The sequence below is a fragment of the Mytilus trossulus genome, chromosome 6, assembly GCF_036588685.1.
Source record: "Mytilus trossulus isolate FHL-02 chromosome 6, PNRI_Mtr1.1.1.hap1, whole genome shotgun sequence".
Taxonomy (NCBI): domain Eukaryota; kingdom Metazoa; phylum Mollusca; class Bivalvia; order Mytilida; family Mytilidae; genus Mytilus; species Mytilus trossulus.
Window position 1 is genome coordinate 61101953 of NC_086378.1, and position 18674 is coordinate 61120626.

The following is an 18674-nucleotide window of genomic DNA, read 5'->3' on the forward strand; positions in this document are numbered from 1 at the left end:
AGCTTATTTTTAGCTAATAGATGATGTTGTGAGACTGTGGATGAATATCTTTAAAATCTGAATGTAAATAATGACCCTTTATAATTGCAAAAAGCTTCCACTGGACTTACATGTAGACCAAGTTTCTAAATAAAGGACACACCAAGTTCATTTTGATGGAAAAAATATTAGTTTTTACAGTCATGGATGTCTACGAGAAAACCATGCAAAATCAAAAAAAAATTATGAAAGGGGTTGTGGAGTTTTCAGCTGATTTTGGGTTCCTAGTAAAGTATTAAGTACATCTAATAGTTCTATGTATAAAAATTGACAATTTATCTCAAAATATGTGAATACAGGGCAATTCTATTAAAGTACCAAATTTGCTGAAAAATGTTGTTGAAAATGGACATTTTTGGTTTTTTTTTATTGAATAGTTCAAAGTATTATATGACAAGAAAAACAGTTTTACCTTAAAATTCAGACTTTCTACTAAAATAAACTGTAATTTTGATCTTATTTCAACCTTTATTTTTGTTTTTATTTTTATTGACATAAATGTGTTTTTCGAGAATTTGAATCCAGCCTGTACTGAAAATGTCCATAAAACCTCAAAAGTCACTCAAATTGAAACAATATTTTGTTAAACGTTATGGTTCACTTCAAACTACTATTCCTTAACGGGATTTTCGTTGCAAATTGATATAAGCTTATTTAAATAAATGATGAAAAACTGAAAAATATACCTAAAATTATCTCCCTTTGTAAAACTCTTCACAATAAAAGGTAGATTTATTGTCAATAACAGAAGGAGGGAAATCAACAAATGTGCAAAAGGATAGAAAATAATGGTATTTTTGATGAATATGGTGTAGCCAAAAACTTATTTTCATTGAAAGAGTGTAACAAAAACATAGTAAACCATGTGGCTAAGACATTCCAACTGCCATTGGGATAAGTCTGATCCTGATCAGATAGTCTAGACATGACATGAGGCTAGACTCACTATCTGATAATCATGTCTAGGTTTCAGACTCACATAACATAATTTTAAATGCATATGCTGCAAACATGGACAGGAGTTGGATTGCAGTGGACAAGAAGACAAAATGAGTTGATGTCATCCTTTCATGACCCTTGCAAATCTAGCAACGGAAATTCGTAGGCAAAACTTTCAGTTTCATTTGGTTCTGGTAAGTTTGTTTTTTATTTCTTTTGGTTAGAAAAAGCAATTTGACACCATAAAAAGACCTACTTTAGAAACATCACATCAACTCATAAATATAGGAAGAAGAGCATTCACCATTTGTCTTTGGGAGAAAAAGGGGGGGGGGGGGGGGTATTTACATAATTTTCTGGAAGCAAACACTGATTTAATTTTCATTGACATACATTTATAATGATTTAGAATTCTTCTGAAATTTATAATTATCATGATAAAAGATATATTCGATTACAAAGTTCGCCCTGAGTTTGTTATCCAAATTGTCAATAAGAGTCCGTTGACTCAGGTTTTTTTCTCCTAATTCAAAATTAATGGTTGCTTCAAATCCCTGTTTTTAAATATAACCCATTGAAATAGTAAACATTTAGTAGATAGATATAGGAAGATGTGGTATGAGTGCCTACATGTATTCATCCAAATAACAATTTATAAAAGTAAACCATTATAGGTCAATGTATGGCCTTCAATACAGAGCCTTGCCTCACACGGAACAACAAGCTATAAAAATGATAAAGGACCCCAAAATTACTAGTGTAAAACCCTTTGAACAGGAAAACCAATGGTCTAAAAAGGAATAAAAAGAAACACGTACAAATTAATGTACATAAACATAACGAAAACTACTGTACATTTAGGCCAACTAAAAAGTATGTGTGTTAACCGCACTACCCTTACCTACCATTATTTTCATCCCTTACCTAAAGATTTTTGTAAGGTTTTGATAAAACACTGTTCAAGTCACAATATATCTCCTGAAGAGTTGTGAATTTCCTGTCTTTATTCATTCCTTTACCGATACTGATCGATACTACATTGTACAATGCAACTAGATTGATTCAATATACATTTGTATGGTTCTCAAACTCAAAAACATGTTTTACAGACTATGAACTTGTTTTTTTTCTCTCTAAATATTTGTTACTGTGAATCTTCTTCTTTATATTTCCGAAGTGAAGGTCATGTATCACAGTGATAAACATGGGAAAAGAACTTGTACATGTATTTACTTCTATCAGTTAATAAAATAGAATCAGAATAGTTGCTTACAAACTAATCCAAATTAAAGGGCACAGAACGGGCAACATGAGATTATAACATTACAGATTACTCAGATAAAACAAATTCAAAATGACCATACTGAAGAAATGAATTACTTGATGGTGTGATTAATATTGATATCATAGCATTTATGACATTTACACAGATTAATTATCATATCTACAAAACTTTTTTTTTCAATGATCCAATGCATTATTTTATAAAGCCAACTCAATTTACAATGTACATATACATGTAGATGTAACTCACTGTACTGATCATGCAAATGCACAAATATACAATATTTTATTTCTTATCAACAGGTTAATGTTGAAGATGGAAAAGCACAAAAAAAATATAAAAATGAAAGCAGATACATGTATGATAGGAGATCATATAGGTAAATATATGATATAATTGATAAAAAAATGAATCAAACAAGTCATAAAAAGAGACTACTAAATAGACAGCAAATATGACCTGTGTTGTGGCATTATTTGTGAAATATAATCATATACAGAAATTGGAAATTGACCAGTTACATTTATTATTGTAAAAACATGATAAATGTTCAGAAATTAGATTAACCCTTCAATTTTAAAAGTTGAATCTGGTAAACAAAAAGTAAAAATAACACACAGAACACTCAAATTCTTATTTTATGATCAATTAAGGCATGTAACGGCCATATCAGTACAATTTACACAACAAAATTTTCATTACTCATCATATTGAAATTGTTTTCTTTATTAGAATTAAACCTAGAAAAAAATATATGTTCTTGTCAGCTTGACAGATCCTCATTTATAGTATACATGCATACATTTGTTTATTGTAAACCTGAAGACTACATTTGTATTTTTCATTTTTGAAAAAGCACTTTAAGCATTATTACAGCTATTTTCCTACTGCATGTAGAGTAAAACTTTGGAAGGTTGGCTTGCTCCGTTGTATATATATATTAATTCAAGCTTTGTAATTAATGTTGATATCTTCTGGTAGAGTACTTTTAAATTTGATTAGACATTATGCCAATTGTAATTGTACAATATACAAACAAACCATGCAAGCTAACCAAAGTCTTAGATTTACATGCCTTTGGAATTTAGCTGTAAAATTAATTATATATTTGTTTTCAATGCTTATTGTTTTACAAATTTCAAATGTTTTGGCTTGTTTTTAAATGATCCATATCAGCTATAGGGTCAAAAGGGTCCAAAGTTAAACTTTAAGTATGTTTTACTTGTGTCTGATGCTTTTTTGCTTTGAGCAAATAAAATATGTTTAAATCTAAATAAAGTTAAACTTGATTTGATAAAACAATGGAATAATTGGTGTTCTTTGATATTATGCAAAATTAAACAGTACATTGTAGTCATATTTTTCTAATTTCGGGCATGTCTTAAAAGCTTTAAATTGAACCAAATCAAGGTATAAGGGATTCAGAACTAAACTTAGTTTGATTTTTTTGTCGAGCCTGCACCTTTTGTTGCAGAAAGCTTGACATAGGGATAGTGATCCGGCGTCGGCGTTAGCTAACTTCTTAAAAGCTTTATATTTAAGAAGGTAGAAGACCTGGATGCTTCATACTTTGTATATAGATGCCTCATGTTACGAACTTTCCATCGGTCACATGTCCAATGTCCTTGACCTCATTTTCATGGTTCAGAGACCACTTGAAAAAAAAGTTAAGAATTATTGTAATGTTTAATTTTCTCTTATCATAAGTAATTGGATAACTATATTTGGTATGTGCGTACCTTGCAAGGTACTCATGCCCATCATACAGTTTTCACTTGACCTCAACCTCATTTCATGGTCAGTGAACAAGGTTAAGTTTTGGTGGTCAAGTCCATATCTGAGATACTATAAGCAATAGGGCTAGTATATCGGTGTATGGAAGGACTGTAAGGTGTATATGTCCAACTGGCAGGTGTCATCTGACCTTGACCTCATTTTCATGGTTCAGTGGTTATAGTTAAGTTTTTGTGTTTTGGTCTGTTTTTCTTATACTATATGCAATAGGTCTACCGTATTTGTTGTATGGAATGATTGTAAGGTGTACATGTCTAGCTGACAGGTGTCATCTGACCTTGACCTCATTTTTATGATTCAGTGGTCAAAGTTAAGTTTTTGAGTTATGGTCTATTTTGGCTAATACTTTATGCATTAGTCAACTATATTTGGTATACAAACACCACCAACCTCAGTAAGGTGCAATCTCTGCGTTGCAATAGAATGTACTTGAGCTGTTTAAATCTCATTGTTGAAGGTTGTACAGGGGACTTACATTCATTTCATTTGATCTTTTGTGGATATTTGTCTCATTTGTAATCAATACTCATCTCCCTATTTTTGTGTTGTCATAATGTCATTAATTAAAAACAAGATGAAATCTGCAAATTTAACTTCATTAAAATTAAGTTGGCTGCAGCTTTTTAGCTAGTTTACATTATTTCTTATTATATGTACTGGAATGTCAGAGTTGTGATAATCGAAACACATTTACACTAAGACAAAGTTAATAATCAATTTCTTTTTTAGGAAATTTCAATCATTTAATGGATAATAATTGTTTTCTTATTATTTTTTACAGACATTTGGTGATCCAAAAATAACTGGAGTTCATGAAACAAGACTGATTGCTGGGACACATTTTTGTTGATAAACATGTTTATGATGAAGAAAAACTTGGATAGTATTACGGATACTTGAATAAGGCTCTGATCTGTCTTTGATTTTTCCTGTCGGTGTTAAAAAATTGCAAGCTCAAATAAAAATAAATTGAAATGGAACTCATGGATATGCTTTGAAAAAAGAAATAAACAGCAATGTGAATCTCGCCGAAGTCTTACCAACAACCAATTCAACACACAGTTGCAACACAAATGAGAAGAGAGAGACATTTGCAAGGACTTAGAGTGTTCTCACTGTCTCACCATTAGAATGGCTTTCTCATCAGCAAAGAAGAAGTCTAAAAATTACTTCTGCATTAAAAGGTCATCAATATTGAAGACAATCAAGAAGATTACGGTTGTACTTGGCCATTTGATAAACATTATAATATTTTCATTTGTCAGAAATTGTTACTTAGATTGACTAACTAGTTTTATTGATTGAATTGTTAGTAAATTACCTTTTGTAGTTCATGTAGTTACATGTTTGTAAATCTTTATCAGATACATGTAGTATGGAAATAATTTAATACGTCCCTAAATTCCATACCTAATGCAACAATTGTCTTGTGCTGCTAAGTCAATTTGAATTAACTTTTATGTATGTTTATAGTAATCTTATTCTTGCATTTAAGCATCATTTTGTGTTATTGTATCATCTACATTGATTGTTAAATATAATACTAATGGTATAAATAAAATAACATTTCTGATCATTTAAACAGATTGAAATATTTATAAATATATCAATGCTAAAAGGAATTTAGACATTTTTCGAGGAGAATTTAAGACAGTACTACAACAAAAGCAAACGAATAGTATATGCTCAACTGCAATATTAACTTTCTCACCAGATAACCTAATAGAGATATATTTGTATTTTATTAAATTGATGAAGCGTATGTTAGTTTAAATAAATATGTACATGCAATTTTAAGGTTTTAAAAAAAACGACATTTTTATTGGATTATCTCCCTTTGTACAATAGAAATTCAGATTTTATCATCACTGTCTCAGGTACTCATGATCAAAATGACTTATATTGTTACCAGCATGCAAGTAAAAGGTTGCAACTGTCTTATCTTTGTTTACCTGTAGAACACATATTCTGAATGTCAATACTAAAGATTTTTCAATATGATGAACTTGACATTAAATTTCATATCATTTTTGAGTAACCAGAATAAAACTTTAGTAATTAGCAAGCTGCAATAACCAAAATAGGATTACTAGGAAGAAATGAAAGGATTTAACTCTTTAAAGTAATAAGGACAAGTGTACTGAAGGAATTTGGAATAAAAAAAAATACCCAAAAAAATTAGTCTTTGGCAGCTCCCCCCGTTTTTAAGCCTGATGCATATATGCTTACTATTGTTTGTGACACAAAAATCCATTTCACTTTGAATTTTCTATTTGAATTACCTATTTTGCATAATACAATCTGTATAATTCAAGTATTTATTTTTGAATGCTTGGTTTAATTGAAATATGAGTCTTTCCTCAATTTATTGCGAAAATACCTCAAAAAAAGGGGGGAGGCTATCTAAATGATCAATAAAATCTATAAAATTAATTTGCAACCGAAATCCCTTCAAAATATTTTGAACCAAAGAAAATGCAATGTATGTCTGAAATTTAGGGTAAATTAAAGCGACTTTTGGGCTGTAGTGTCTATTTTAGTGTGATTTGATGAAAATGCCATATTTTTTATCACTTTATGTGTTTTGCCACGCCCTTATTTTCTATATATATCATTATGTTTAATAAAATTATGTGATTTATACTTCATACACATCCTGTCTGTGCTATTAAAGTATTTAAACACTCAGAAGTATTATAGTATTTATTTCTATTTGAGAAATCTATGAAATCTATGCATTTCAATAAATGCATCTATAAATAAACTGGGAAATACCCTAAATCCCTATCGTTGCCATGGTTACCAGCAGTGTAAGGGCTTCAAACTTGCATGACTTTCATATAAGGTCAATCTGAACATGTTAGCAAAGTTTTATCAAAATCAAACAACTTTGCATGGAGCACCATCTGCATGGTTTTCTCATAGATGTCCATTTAAGAATGAACATAGAAAAAAAAAACAATAGTATACAACTTTCAGAGTCTTTAACATGAATCAACAAGTGGATTATGATTATAATTGAACAAAACATAAAATGTAGGTCATAGTGTCCCAATTGCTGTGAAATAGTTCCTACTATATAAAATGATTGCAGCAGTGAAATATCATTCATTCAATTACCAACATGTGTTTCTGTGATGTGACAAAAACATAAAGCTTAAACCAAAGTCAATCAAAAAACAGGTCATGCTGACCCAATGTTATTGATCTGTACAATATGTGAAATATGATTGATACACCCTGAAAACAAATACAAACCTAACCCATGTCACTGGTGTGGAATGTAGGTCATTGTTAACAGATAATTATAAAAAATATGGTAGCCCATATAGGCAATTTTGAATATCATTGATGCATCACTATAGTTTTGACTTTTGAGATCCATTTTTACAAACCTAAGAAAGGTAAAAACAAAAGTTATCAACCATGAAATTAAGGTCAATATGATTCATTTTTTTTCTTATTAATGTTGGAGAAAATTTGAACAAATTATGACAGAAAAATAAACAGACAAGGGTAAATCTATAGCTGTGGTAGGTCATAAAAAAGAAGTTAATATCATTATTACAATAAGGAAAAATATTAACGCATATCTGTTAAAAAATGTGTAACCAGATTGAGAATGTGTTTAATGTGTACGTGAGTGAAATTATGTGTACCAAATGATACTAACCAACATGACATATGAACATGTACATAACAATGACCTACCCTGCATGATGAAGGCTATGAAATAGATGGAATTGTAAAATGAAATGTTTGATAATGAAATAGTATTTAATGTGCCTTTCTAAATCAAATAGCCTTAACAATGTATTTTTTGTTATGCATGACTGATTTTGTTTATAAAAACTTAATACTTATAAAAGGCGACAAAATGAAAATGAGTTGTCTCCCTTTGACAACTTTGAACTGAATTTTCTCATTGTGAATTAGCAGAGTTCGCGAAAAGTATCAGACCTCAGTATTTCACCACCAAAATTTTGCATAGGACTGACACAATTTTAGTATTTTTCAATAGATTAATAGTGAGGACCAGCAGATTTTCTTCAAGGACCACCAGGGGAAAAAAGATTTCGCGAACTCTGAATTAGGCTTAGTATATTGTTAAATATGAATTTCTTACTCATATATAATTTTGCAGGACATATTTTGAATATCTTTTCTTGTATTTTTGTTATGAACTGAATATTTTGTTATTTTGAAGACATGATGTGAAAGCCTAACACCATATGCATTTGGTGAGATAATTCTGAAAAAGATAATGTGTCCATAGAACACGGATGCCCAACTGGCACTATAATTTTCTAAGTTCAGTGGACAGTGAAAAAGGGGTAAAAAATCTAATTTGGCATTAAAATTAGAAAGATCATAGCCTTGGAAACAAGTTTCAAGTTGATTAAAATTCAACTTCATCAAACTACCTTGACAAAATCTTTGATATTCGATTGATACACCCTGAAAATATGATTGATACACCCTGAAAATAAATTTAACCTGAAGCAGAAAAGACGGATGAATAGGCTGACAAATGGATCAAGACACAGACCTAAAAAAAATAATGCCCCTAAAAGGGGCATAAAAAGCAGTCCATTGAAGTATCAACCCACTAGGAAATATTTACTAAAATCCATTTAAAATTCAGTAAAGTATAAGAGCCAAAATTAGCTAAGTAGCAAAAGTAATCTGGTACTTCAAACATTTGAAGTGTTTTTCTTTAATTGCATCACTTAAAAGTTAATTATAAATTTATATCTCATTTGCATTGAAAACTATACAACAGGAAATGTATGTACATAAGTAGCTTTCATCATAGTGCATCAAATGTTTGGAAAAACAAATCTTATGTCCTGTTTACTACTGATACTTATTGTGACAAAGAAGTGTAGGATGAAACTTTTACGTTAATTGAAAATTTCCTTAATTTTAAGCTTTGGTACAACTTTTGTGCATACAAATATTTTTGAAGCTGTTCTAACATCATATAGGTTATCATGTGATTGCACCTCAGTAGTTATGGATAACTACATAGTTTTCATAAACTTCAGTTCAAATTAATTGAATTAATTATCATTTATATCTTAAAAGAATTCATTTTTATTGTAAGTATATTAAATTTGTGACACAGGGGTTGTAATGACAACAACATCCATATACAATGTAATGTAGTTCAAGTATTTCTAACCCCTCCCTCCTTTCAACCCTTTTGGACCAAATAATCATAGTTGTAACCCACTTTTTTTCATCCATTAGGTCCTTAATTTATTTTAACGGTACACTTTTGTTGCATACCCCGGTTCCTCCATCTGTTGGTAATCATACAGACTACTCTCTGGGTCACTCAGAACATCTTCATCATGGCCAGCTGGTGGCATTCTCAATCTGCCAAGCATGGAGGCTTTTAGTACTCCAGTAGTCATTGCGAGGCCTGGAGTAATGCCTACAGGGGTTTCTGGTGGCGGGGTCCTGGGTACAGCTGAAAAAGCAGCCACCGGAAGAAGAGCTGCAGATACGGTGCCCTATAATTAAAAAAAAAGCATTAAATTGTAAACATGTTAATTTAAGAATTAAAGACATGTACTGGTAAATGTATAAACATATAACATGTAGATAAACATGATAAACACCATCACATACAAGTTTTAGCATAAACTAACAATATACGACGAAATTTTTTTCAAAATTTGCGGTCGTATAAAAAGCAAACAAACAAATATATAAAACAAACAAACGCACAAAGCAAATTATTTCTAGATGTCTGGGTTTGCTTAAACTACATTTCATTTTGTATGCCAACAAAGTTGTGGTATTGCTAATTACCATGTTTTGGAAAGTTAGATTTATTTTAAAGTTTCAAACATGATCATCATTATCAAATACTAAATTATACTTTTGGGAACTTGATTTGTTATAAAGGCTTACTTGTACATGTATTACAAATTATAACAAATTCGCTCAATTGTCATCAGTATAATCAAGTTACATTTTCTTTAGCTTATCCTTAACTAACTTTAGTGTTTATTAAAATAAAGCTGTTTTTGTTCTTCCAGGCCTAATAAAAGTAAGGTTGTTCCCATTAACATGTATCTGTTTCCAGTACTGAAATTAATGGCTAACCTGGTTTTAATCTTGACCAAATAAAAATAAGTTTGTTTCCTGTTTAATAATTAAGAGGGTGTCCATGGAAAAACCAGGCAGTGGAGGCACATGAAATATTTTGCTTTTAATTTTTTTTCATCTATATCATATCACAAATTCATTCTTTCTCAAAGTTTTTTTTTTTTTTATTATTAACTGTAACAAATAAAAAGAAAAAAATACATAAAAAGCACTGAAAATTCATTGAAAAGGGGAGATAACTCTTCATTTTGTTGCATTGTAAGTGAACTTTAAAATCATTTTCTGAGCCATCCACTGTTGATTCAAAAATATCTTTGACATATATATATCCTTTGTATGATATTAACCTTGGATTGGAATCAAAATTCAGTGGGAAAAAATTATGTCGATCCACCCATATCAGAGGATTTGCCTGATATTTACTTGGACAGCCTCTTAATTCAACCTGTATTCAATACATGTATGTAAGACTGTAATATAAGACCAAACCAAAATTGGAGTTGTTTCTAGATACCTTATTCTGTAATGAATTCAACCATATTTTATTTTTTTAAGACCTAATCAAATTAGACTTGTTGAATTGACATGTTTCGATGAATCACATATGCATACCTGCCAACTTTTCAAAATGCCCATCGGGGTTTTACGTGAAAGATGGGATTTATAGTCCTACAAAACCTTCAAGGGGGCCTTCAAATATATTCTAATGTGTTTTTTTGGCTTCTTCGTGCATGTCATGCTTAAACAAGCTCATAGTTGTTTTCTTTAAAATAGTGGACAAAATTGCTCTTACAAAATTTCCATTTGGGAGCCTTCATGGGGGAAATCCCCTGCAAATAGCGACAGTTGGCGGATATGCATATGTTTTCATAAAGTTACATCTTTTAAACAGTCAAGGGTCTAACTTAAATAAGTTATCAGAGAAAAATAACATACATGTTGTTATTGTGAGCTGAAATATCAAAAAACTGTAATAACATATGTATGTTACATGTTTCAAAGGGGAAATATACAACCTTTATTTTGTTAAAATTTTCTCAAGTTCTATTGATATTATAATTTTCTTTATGTATACTAATCTTTGCAAATATATAACAGCTCATAGCTTACCAATCATGTATAATACACCTATGTTATTACAGAAATTACATTCCTGCAATAACCAATGGGTGTTATTGCAGCTTCTCTATATCTCTTTAAAGGCTTTGCTCTGACTTGCATAAGAATCAATTTCAATTCATTGTAAGAAATTATGATTAGAGCTTGTAATGAGGCACTGTGCAAGATTCCAAGTGTCTCATTTACTCTGATATAGTAAATTACATGCTTGTAATAACATAAGCCTTGTTATTACAGCTTAGTTTGCCCTTAAAAGCCTTGTCTCATTGATTTACCATGGTTAATCATAATTGTATTAATGGAATTAGAAAATTAGTTATCAGGGTAAATTATAAAGCTACTGCGCAAAAGTTTTTAAGAATTCCCAAGTGCCCATTAAAGATAAAACATTTTTGATATATTTCACTGATAACCCACATATGTTATTACAGACTGAGGAAAAAAGAGAAGACAACTCATGAAAGTGTCTGTAATAACAACATGCATGTTATTTTTCCCTGATAACTTATTTAAATTAGACCCTTGACTGTTTAAGGACTGCAAATTTACCAACCCTTTCATCTAACTCATGCACAATTGACCTGATCAGTAATTTGTGTGTTGTACTTCCAACTAAAGTACTAGCGTCACAAGTTGTAACATGAACCATTTATACTTGTGTATTGGCTATTATAAAGGAAATGCATGCATACATGTAATTGATAATATAAGTACATTTGTTTGGGGGAGTAATACATGTTTATATTCATTTACACCACATTAAAAAATACTGTTTTTGTTATTATTATACAATGTACATGTAGACAAGTCTTGAGAACAAATTTCTATAATTTAATGGCTTAGGTAATTTTACCTATTCTGAGTGGGTATTTGTCTGAAATACCCCTTCCGAATATGATAATGAGTTACTTTTGATGGCATCTTTAAAGTGGTGTAACTGCTGGGTTTTTTTTTAAACCTTTACATAAAGAATACATGTATATTATAATCAGGCTAGGTAATTCATCAAAAACTGCTTTTGAAATAAAAATCATTTCATATTCTACTTGTGCTGGTAATAATACCTATGCTGAGATGTTATGTTATCACACTGTGATATCCTTATTCCTTAATTAACATTATAAAACTTTACATTTGCAGAGAGAACAATAATCCGTTAGCTTTCTCGTTTGAATTGTTTTACATTGTCTTATTGGGGCCTTTTATAGCTGACTATGCGGGTTGGGCTTTGCTCATTGTTGAAGGCTGTACAGTGACCTATAGTTGATAATGTCTGTGTCATTTTAGTCTTTTGTGGATAGTTGTCTCATTGACAATCATACCACATCTTCTTTTTTATATTAACTGATATACTGTACTTGAAGGTTTTTAAATTTCAAAATTCAAATTTATTTTTCTCTTCAGAGCAAAAGTTTAGATTTTGAGAAGAAGAGATAAATTAAGATACCATGTTAGAGGTTGTTATTGTTAATATCCTTTGATTAATAAGCTTTAAAGGATAAGATGAAACCACCATGTTCAAAGGCGTTCTTAAATAAGTATATTTTGTAAAATTCAAACACAATGTTCAGTTTTGGAATGACTTATTACATGTACATGTAGTTTGAAATAAGGTACCCAGTGTTCTCCCCAGGATTTTTGGATAGCACCAGGGTAACGCGTGACGAAATGAATTTTACAATATTTTGTGTCGCATTGCATCGCTTATTTTTTTCTTGTTGGTTTTTGTCATTACCTTTTTGCCTTTGTTTTGTTTACTGTGGTACTGTGTTGTATAGACTTTGGGTCAGAACATTATTGGTAGAAAAAGTAAATCAATAAAACAGTTTGTTTACTTTAATATCTTTGAAAAAGAAAAGAAAGCACAATTAGTCTTCAAACTAAAGTCACTTCTTATATTTGGATCAAGCCATTTTGTCCCAATACTTGTAGTTACACTACACATTCCCTATGTTAGATTTGACCATAACAATGAACTTTGAACAAGATTAATTTTTGTTACAGAACCTTCAGTAAATTGAAAACTACTTTCCATTCTTCTTAACAACAGTTTTATTTCTTTTCTTATGCATCTTAATTATTATTTTTAAAATTTAAGTTTATAAATACTTTATATCAATTGTATCAGTAATTCTAAGCTCACATTTCTGTTAAGATTAAGCCCAATAAGCTTTTATATCTATGACCATCCAAAAACGTATCTATTTAATATATATTACAAAATGTCTGTGTATCAATAAAGGTATCATTCTCTAAAATAATTTGCAAAACATTTTTGTTGGTATGTTCTAAGAATTTTTTTATCCTTAATGTAACATTCTAATATAATTTTGCATTCAATTTGTACTTTATTTTAATTTTCAATGAGAAATTATATGTGAGGAGCGTTTATTTGTGATAAGCAAAATCAGGGGAAATAACTTTACAATTAATTTTTATAACAGTCAAATTATTTTGACTAAAGACTGGCGTAAAAGAGTTCATTCACAAATGTCTGCTTGTCCCCTATTACAAGTCTGTTATTAAAATTATGATCTCTTAATTAATTAAAACCCAAGAGAATCATGTACATCGATTAAATCCAATCATCAATGTTAACCTCAACAGGTAAATCGATCACGTGGTGTAAACAATTTACCTGTCAATACTGGATTAAACTGGTTAGAACTGGTCAATTTTCATGTAAAATTTTAACCCTCACTGAAAGTTGAAGTCATTTGAAACTTTACCGATTTTAATACGATTTTTTTACCGAAAACTTTAGCACCACGGAGAAAAAATATACATCGCGGCAAGAACGATACCACCGCGGTAGAAAATTATACATCGCGGGCCCGTGGTCCTTTAAGGGCCTGGGGAGAACACTGGTACCGGTACATAAACTTTTCTAATAATATTTAATATTTTAAAATGTAACCGAAAAGTTTCAAGACAGAGATGTGCAGATTAAAGGAGCATCTGATGTGCCACTGTGAATAGAAACTTATTAAAGCAATTATTAAGTGGATCATGGATGCCTGGAACACTGTGTCAGATCATGTCATTATAAATCTTATGGACTTGTCAAAGCTTTTACATTAGCTCCCCTAACTACATGCATCTTCATACCTTTAAAATATCTTTGGAAATTATGTTTCGTTAAAATGTTTAATAAATACATGTAATATTTTATTAACATTCAACTTTTGTTACATTTATAGTTTACAACTTTTTCCTTACATTTACAGTGTCTTCCCTAGAAAATTCTTGATGCATGGTGGGTCTCAGATGAATTTGCAACGCGTAGCGCGGCGTTTGTTTTGTAGAATTATTTTTATTACACTTCAGTAAAATGAATTGTGCATGTCACTTTAAAAACTGCAATACAGTCAGAAACAGTACTTAACATTTACTCTTAAGGCCAGCCTGCAGATCCAAAAGTTTTTTTCAAGGGCCCTGTAGAATTTTTTTAGGCTCTACCAGGTTTGTTTTATCTACAAGTACATATATATTAATAGTATGGAATGTTCTTATATATATATATATAAAAGCCAAAAATATATGTTTGAATGTTTGAAATACCTTATACATGTAGCTTGTTTCTGATTATGATGGAAATAATGAAGGAATTAAAAAAACATGAGTTTTTCAGAACTAATATCCATTTAACCATGTATTTTCAGACTGGTGAACTTTATATATTTGTAATATTATTGAAAAAAAAACAGATAAAAACAGCCCCCCTTTCCAGTCCCCTAGATGTAAATTATTTTAATAAAAAAAGTATTGTATCAGTTTCACCCTAAGAAATTATTAATTTTTCATGAATAAATCAAAATGATTTCCAAAAATGAAATTCCTACTGTCTATAAATAAAATGAAATGTTACTGTTTCCTGTTAATAAGGGGTTTCCCGAATTTTCCCGCCAAAAAGCACATGGCTTTTAACAAATTGTAAACAAAGCATTCAATTTGTGATCATGGATTACAGCTTTAATTAATTTAATTTGGATATAGATATTCAACTTAAGGTACAGTCAAGCAATGTTTTTACTTTCTTCTGGATTAAAACTAGTTTGAAAGATCAGTTTGAAAAATAAAATAATTTCTGACACCAAAACAAAAACGATCTGAATTGTGAATATTCAGTGACCCATAAATTTTTTGAACTCTGCTACGGAGGTCAAAGTTACATCATGTTTCAACCCAATGATGTGTATTCTCTGTTACAACTAATCAACTGCGTTTGATATAAATATTTCGATATCAGACTTATGATTTCAAAACGTAAAATTTATACTGCAAAAGGTTTACTTTATATTTTTTCACGGAAGGATATATTTGGAAGCTGTATCAGGCTATAATATTCATCATTAAAACAATTAACTCCCGACTTCTATTATGCAAACGAAGTCTTGAATGTTGTTCTATCTAATCATAAATCAACGTGGTTGTAAAATCAGAGCGTTGCATCTAATTATGATCAATTATCAGTCCAGTGAGTTTGAACACCTGTAGAGTTTTGTCAATTGTCACTTTATATTATAAGATAATAAAAATTTCACACGTAGCGGGATGCATAGCGGGTATGATGAATGCATGGCGGCCGAAATTTTATGCGTAGCGGTACCGCAATGCATGAATGGCCTAGGGAAAACACTGATTTAATGTACATGTATATATATTTCCGATTCCTTTTCCATTTGGTGGAATTACATTATTATTGCATTAGCAATAGCATATTTCAAAACTGTCAAAGTGTCAATTCAAAAACCATAATTAACATGATAAAATATAGACTAAAACAAAATGCATGCAAACTCATAGCCTCAAACCTTTTTTCAATGATGGGCTGGGTGAATATGTGTGCATTCAATTTTCTTCACCTGAAACCAAATCTTAATTCTATAATTTTAGCAAAATTTTAATGTCTGGTGACATTACTTGATTTATAAATGTAGTTTTCTAGAGAGAATCCTGCTCTTTAAGGCAGTAACTCCCTGTCCTTTTTGTTAAACTAGCATTCAATTATAGCATAAAAATTATATCACCATGATCCCTAACATAGTTGCTTATTCTAAAAGTTATCAATTGGCAATGATTAGAAAATGCACATGCACAAAAATGTTCATCAATTTACAAAGAACTGATATTTTTCAATAGTTTACATGAACATGTATCAACACTCTATACAGTACTTTAAACAAATAAATAAAGTGAGTTTCATTTTCAATGAAAATAAGAGACATTTACATTTTCTCACACACCCAAACAGGTAAACATGGTAAAGCAAGTACAATGTATCTGAAATCTAGTTGGTAAATTACAAAAAATGTACCCGGGTGTAAATAACATGCCACTGGCCCACCCAACTTGAAGTGTTAAATCATTTTATTTCATTGAGTGTCAAAACAATAATGTATCAGGAAATCTTAGTTGAAAATGCCTTTTTGATGGATACTAATCAGCTCTATCACCCTCTCGTCTGTATGTTTAAATTTTAAATTGAAAGAACACATACTTAACTTTGACAGCACAAACATGTACATAACAACAAAACATTTATTATAAAAACAACAGAAGTGAAGCAAGACATTTATTTAAAAAGTTATGCTGTCCTGAGGATAAAAGAAGACTGATGGCATTGTTTTAATTCCCCTATTGACATGATTGATTAACATTCAATTCATTGTCCTTTTAATAATTGATTGGTCATCAGCACAAGAGGTTGACATGCAATAAATTGTCTTACAGCTGAGCCATGGGTTAGAGTAAAGTATCTCAATTGTATTATCTATTTAAAATATTGCATTTTTAAGAAGAACAGAATGTATAACAAGATATCATGTGTAATCTAAATTTATGATTAGAACTTTTGTTTTTTATTTTGACAAATCCAACTATTAGCAATGATAAGGAACAAAGTCACCAATTTTTTTTTTATGTACAACAATTACCATCAAAAATTTATAACGAGTATGCTTTTTTTATTATGGTTGTAAAAGTGAAAACATGATCAAGCATGACATGTTTTTCCGCCACAAGAATTTCAGTAAGTTGTTGCATAAATGGGATTTCAATTGTCGAAACTGGAAACTTAGTTTGTTTTTATGCGAATATGGTCATTGCAAACATTTATGCGTTCAGTATTCTCTCTTACATAGGTCTTGTTCTTCTTCGCCCGTCCGGTCATATTTTTTTAAATACCGGAAGTCACCGAAACTATTATAAACAACCGATTGCGCATATGCGAAATTAAGGTATTAAGGTCGTCCTAATAATATTTTGAACTGTGAACCCGGGCTAAGCACCAAAATATATTTTTTTTAAATATCAGGGTCAATATCTTTTACAATAACAATAGTACGGAATAAAATGGAATCTTATTTTTTTTTTACAACAATTTAAAAAATAATGCTTCTTTTTATCGGGTAGTAATGGGTCTTAATAAAAAAAATAATAATAAGTCTGCAATTGTGATTTAGATCTTCCAAACAAATATACGCTAGAAATTATAGGTCATATATATGCCTGTTTAAGCTACAGATATACCACAGATAATGAAAAACTTTATAATTTTGTAAAGATTATAATAGAGTTAAGATAATCATTTGTACCGGTGAATAGAAAGCCTGACTTTTATCACTGGATTCAAGGATTTGTATAGGTCTAACTATACAAATCCTTGCTGGATTCAATATAGTTGTTTAGTTTTTCACATATCATATCATTATTTTTTCGTAAGATTTTCTATTCTGATCGAATCTGAATGTCAGAAATAGTTTGCAATTGACAGATACTTTTCCATGTAGCATAAGTGCAATGCTTTTCAATTAAAAAAAGTACGGGGAGTGTATACGATATTACCCTACAGAGTATTTTACATGCAAAAGTTAATATCGTACACGCCAGCTATTCAATATGTAAAAGTTTTTTAGGTGACAAAGAGACTTTGAATACTAACTTAGCTCTGCTTATCTTATTATATTGTTTTTACATAATCAATTGCAAAATGAAACAAACAGAAAACAAAATACATAAAACAAAATCAATTCGAAAGGGAAGAAAGAGTTCAAAATGCCTGTACCAAGTTAGGAATATGACAGTAGTTATACTTCCTTCGTTTGATGTGTTTGCCGTTTGATTACGGACTTTCTGTTTTTGAGTTTTCCTCGGACGGTTTAGTATGTGAGTTGTTTTACCTTTTTTCGTGTTCATTCCTTTATATTGAAATAAGATTATTTGAGTCAGTCATCTCTCCTTATTTGACAAAAAACTATATACAAAAAAAAAAACCAGGATCAAACGAAACGTATTCTGCATTTGTAAAACAATTATGGAAAATGTTAAGATTAACATATTATTTCATCCAGATAGAAAGACTTACACGTGAAAATTT

The 18674-nt window shown here is 30.3% G+C and overlaps 1 protein-coding gene and 1 long non-coding RNA gene across 5 annotated transcripts in view; one reads left to right on the forward strand and one right to left on the reverse strand.

The window, feature by feature from the left end:
• The window catches only part of LOC134721633 (centrosomal protein of 89 kDa-like), a 49101-nt gene extending 31593 nt beyond the window's left edge, over positions 1 to 17508 (reverse strand). For 2 of the 4 annotated variants that reach the window (XM_063584755.1, XM_063584753.1), the window contains exons 1-3: positions 17436 to 17508; positions 9350 to 9576; positions 7769 to 7783 (exon numbers count right to left, since the gene is read on the reverse strand). In XM_063584755.1, the coding sequence (XP_063440825.1) occupies positions 7769 to 7783; positions 9350 to 9576; positions 17436 to 17468 (275 nt within the window). In that variant the 5' untranslated portion in view covers positions 17469 to 17508. Of the gene's footprint in view, positions 1 to 7768; positions 7784 to 9349; positions 9577 to 16110; positions 16162 to 17435 lie in introns of all 4 variants that reach the window. The other 2 variants (XM_063584756.1, XM_063584754.1) reach the window with 2 other exon arrangements.
• LOC134721634 (uncharacterized) lies at positions 661 to 5389 on the forward strand. Its single transcript, XR_010107892.1, has 3 exons — positions 661 to 1172; positions 2566 to 2642; positions 4839 to 5389. It is a non-coding gene; the product is annotated as an uncharacterized LOC134721634 (long non-coding RNA).
• Positions 17509 to 18674: the final 1166 nt, after the last annotated feature.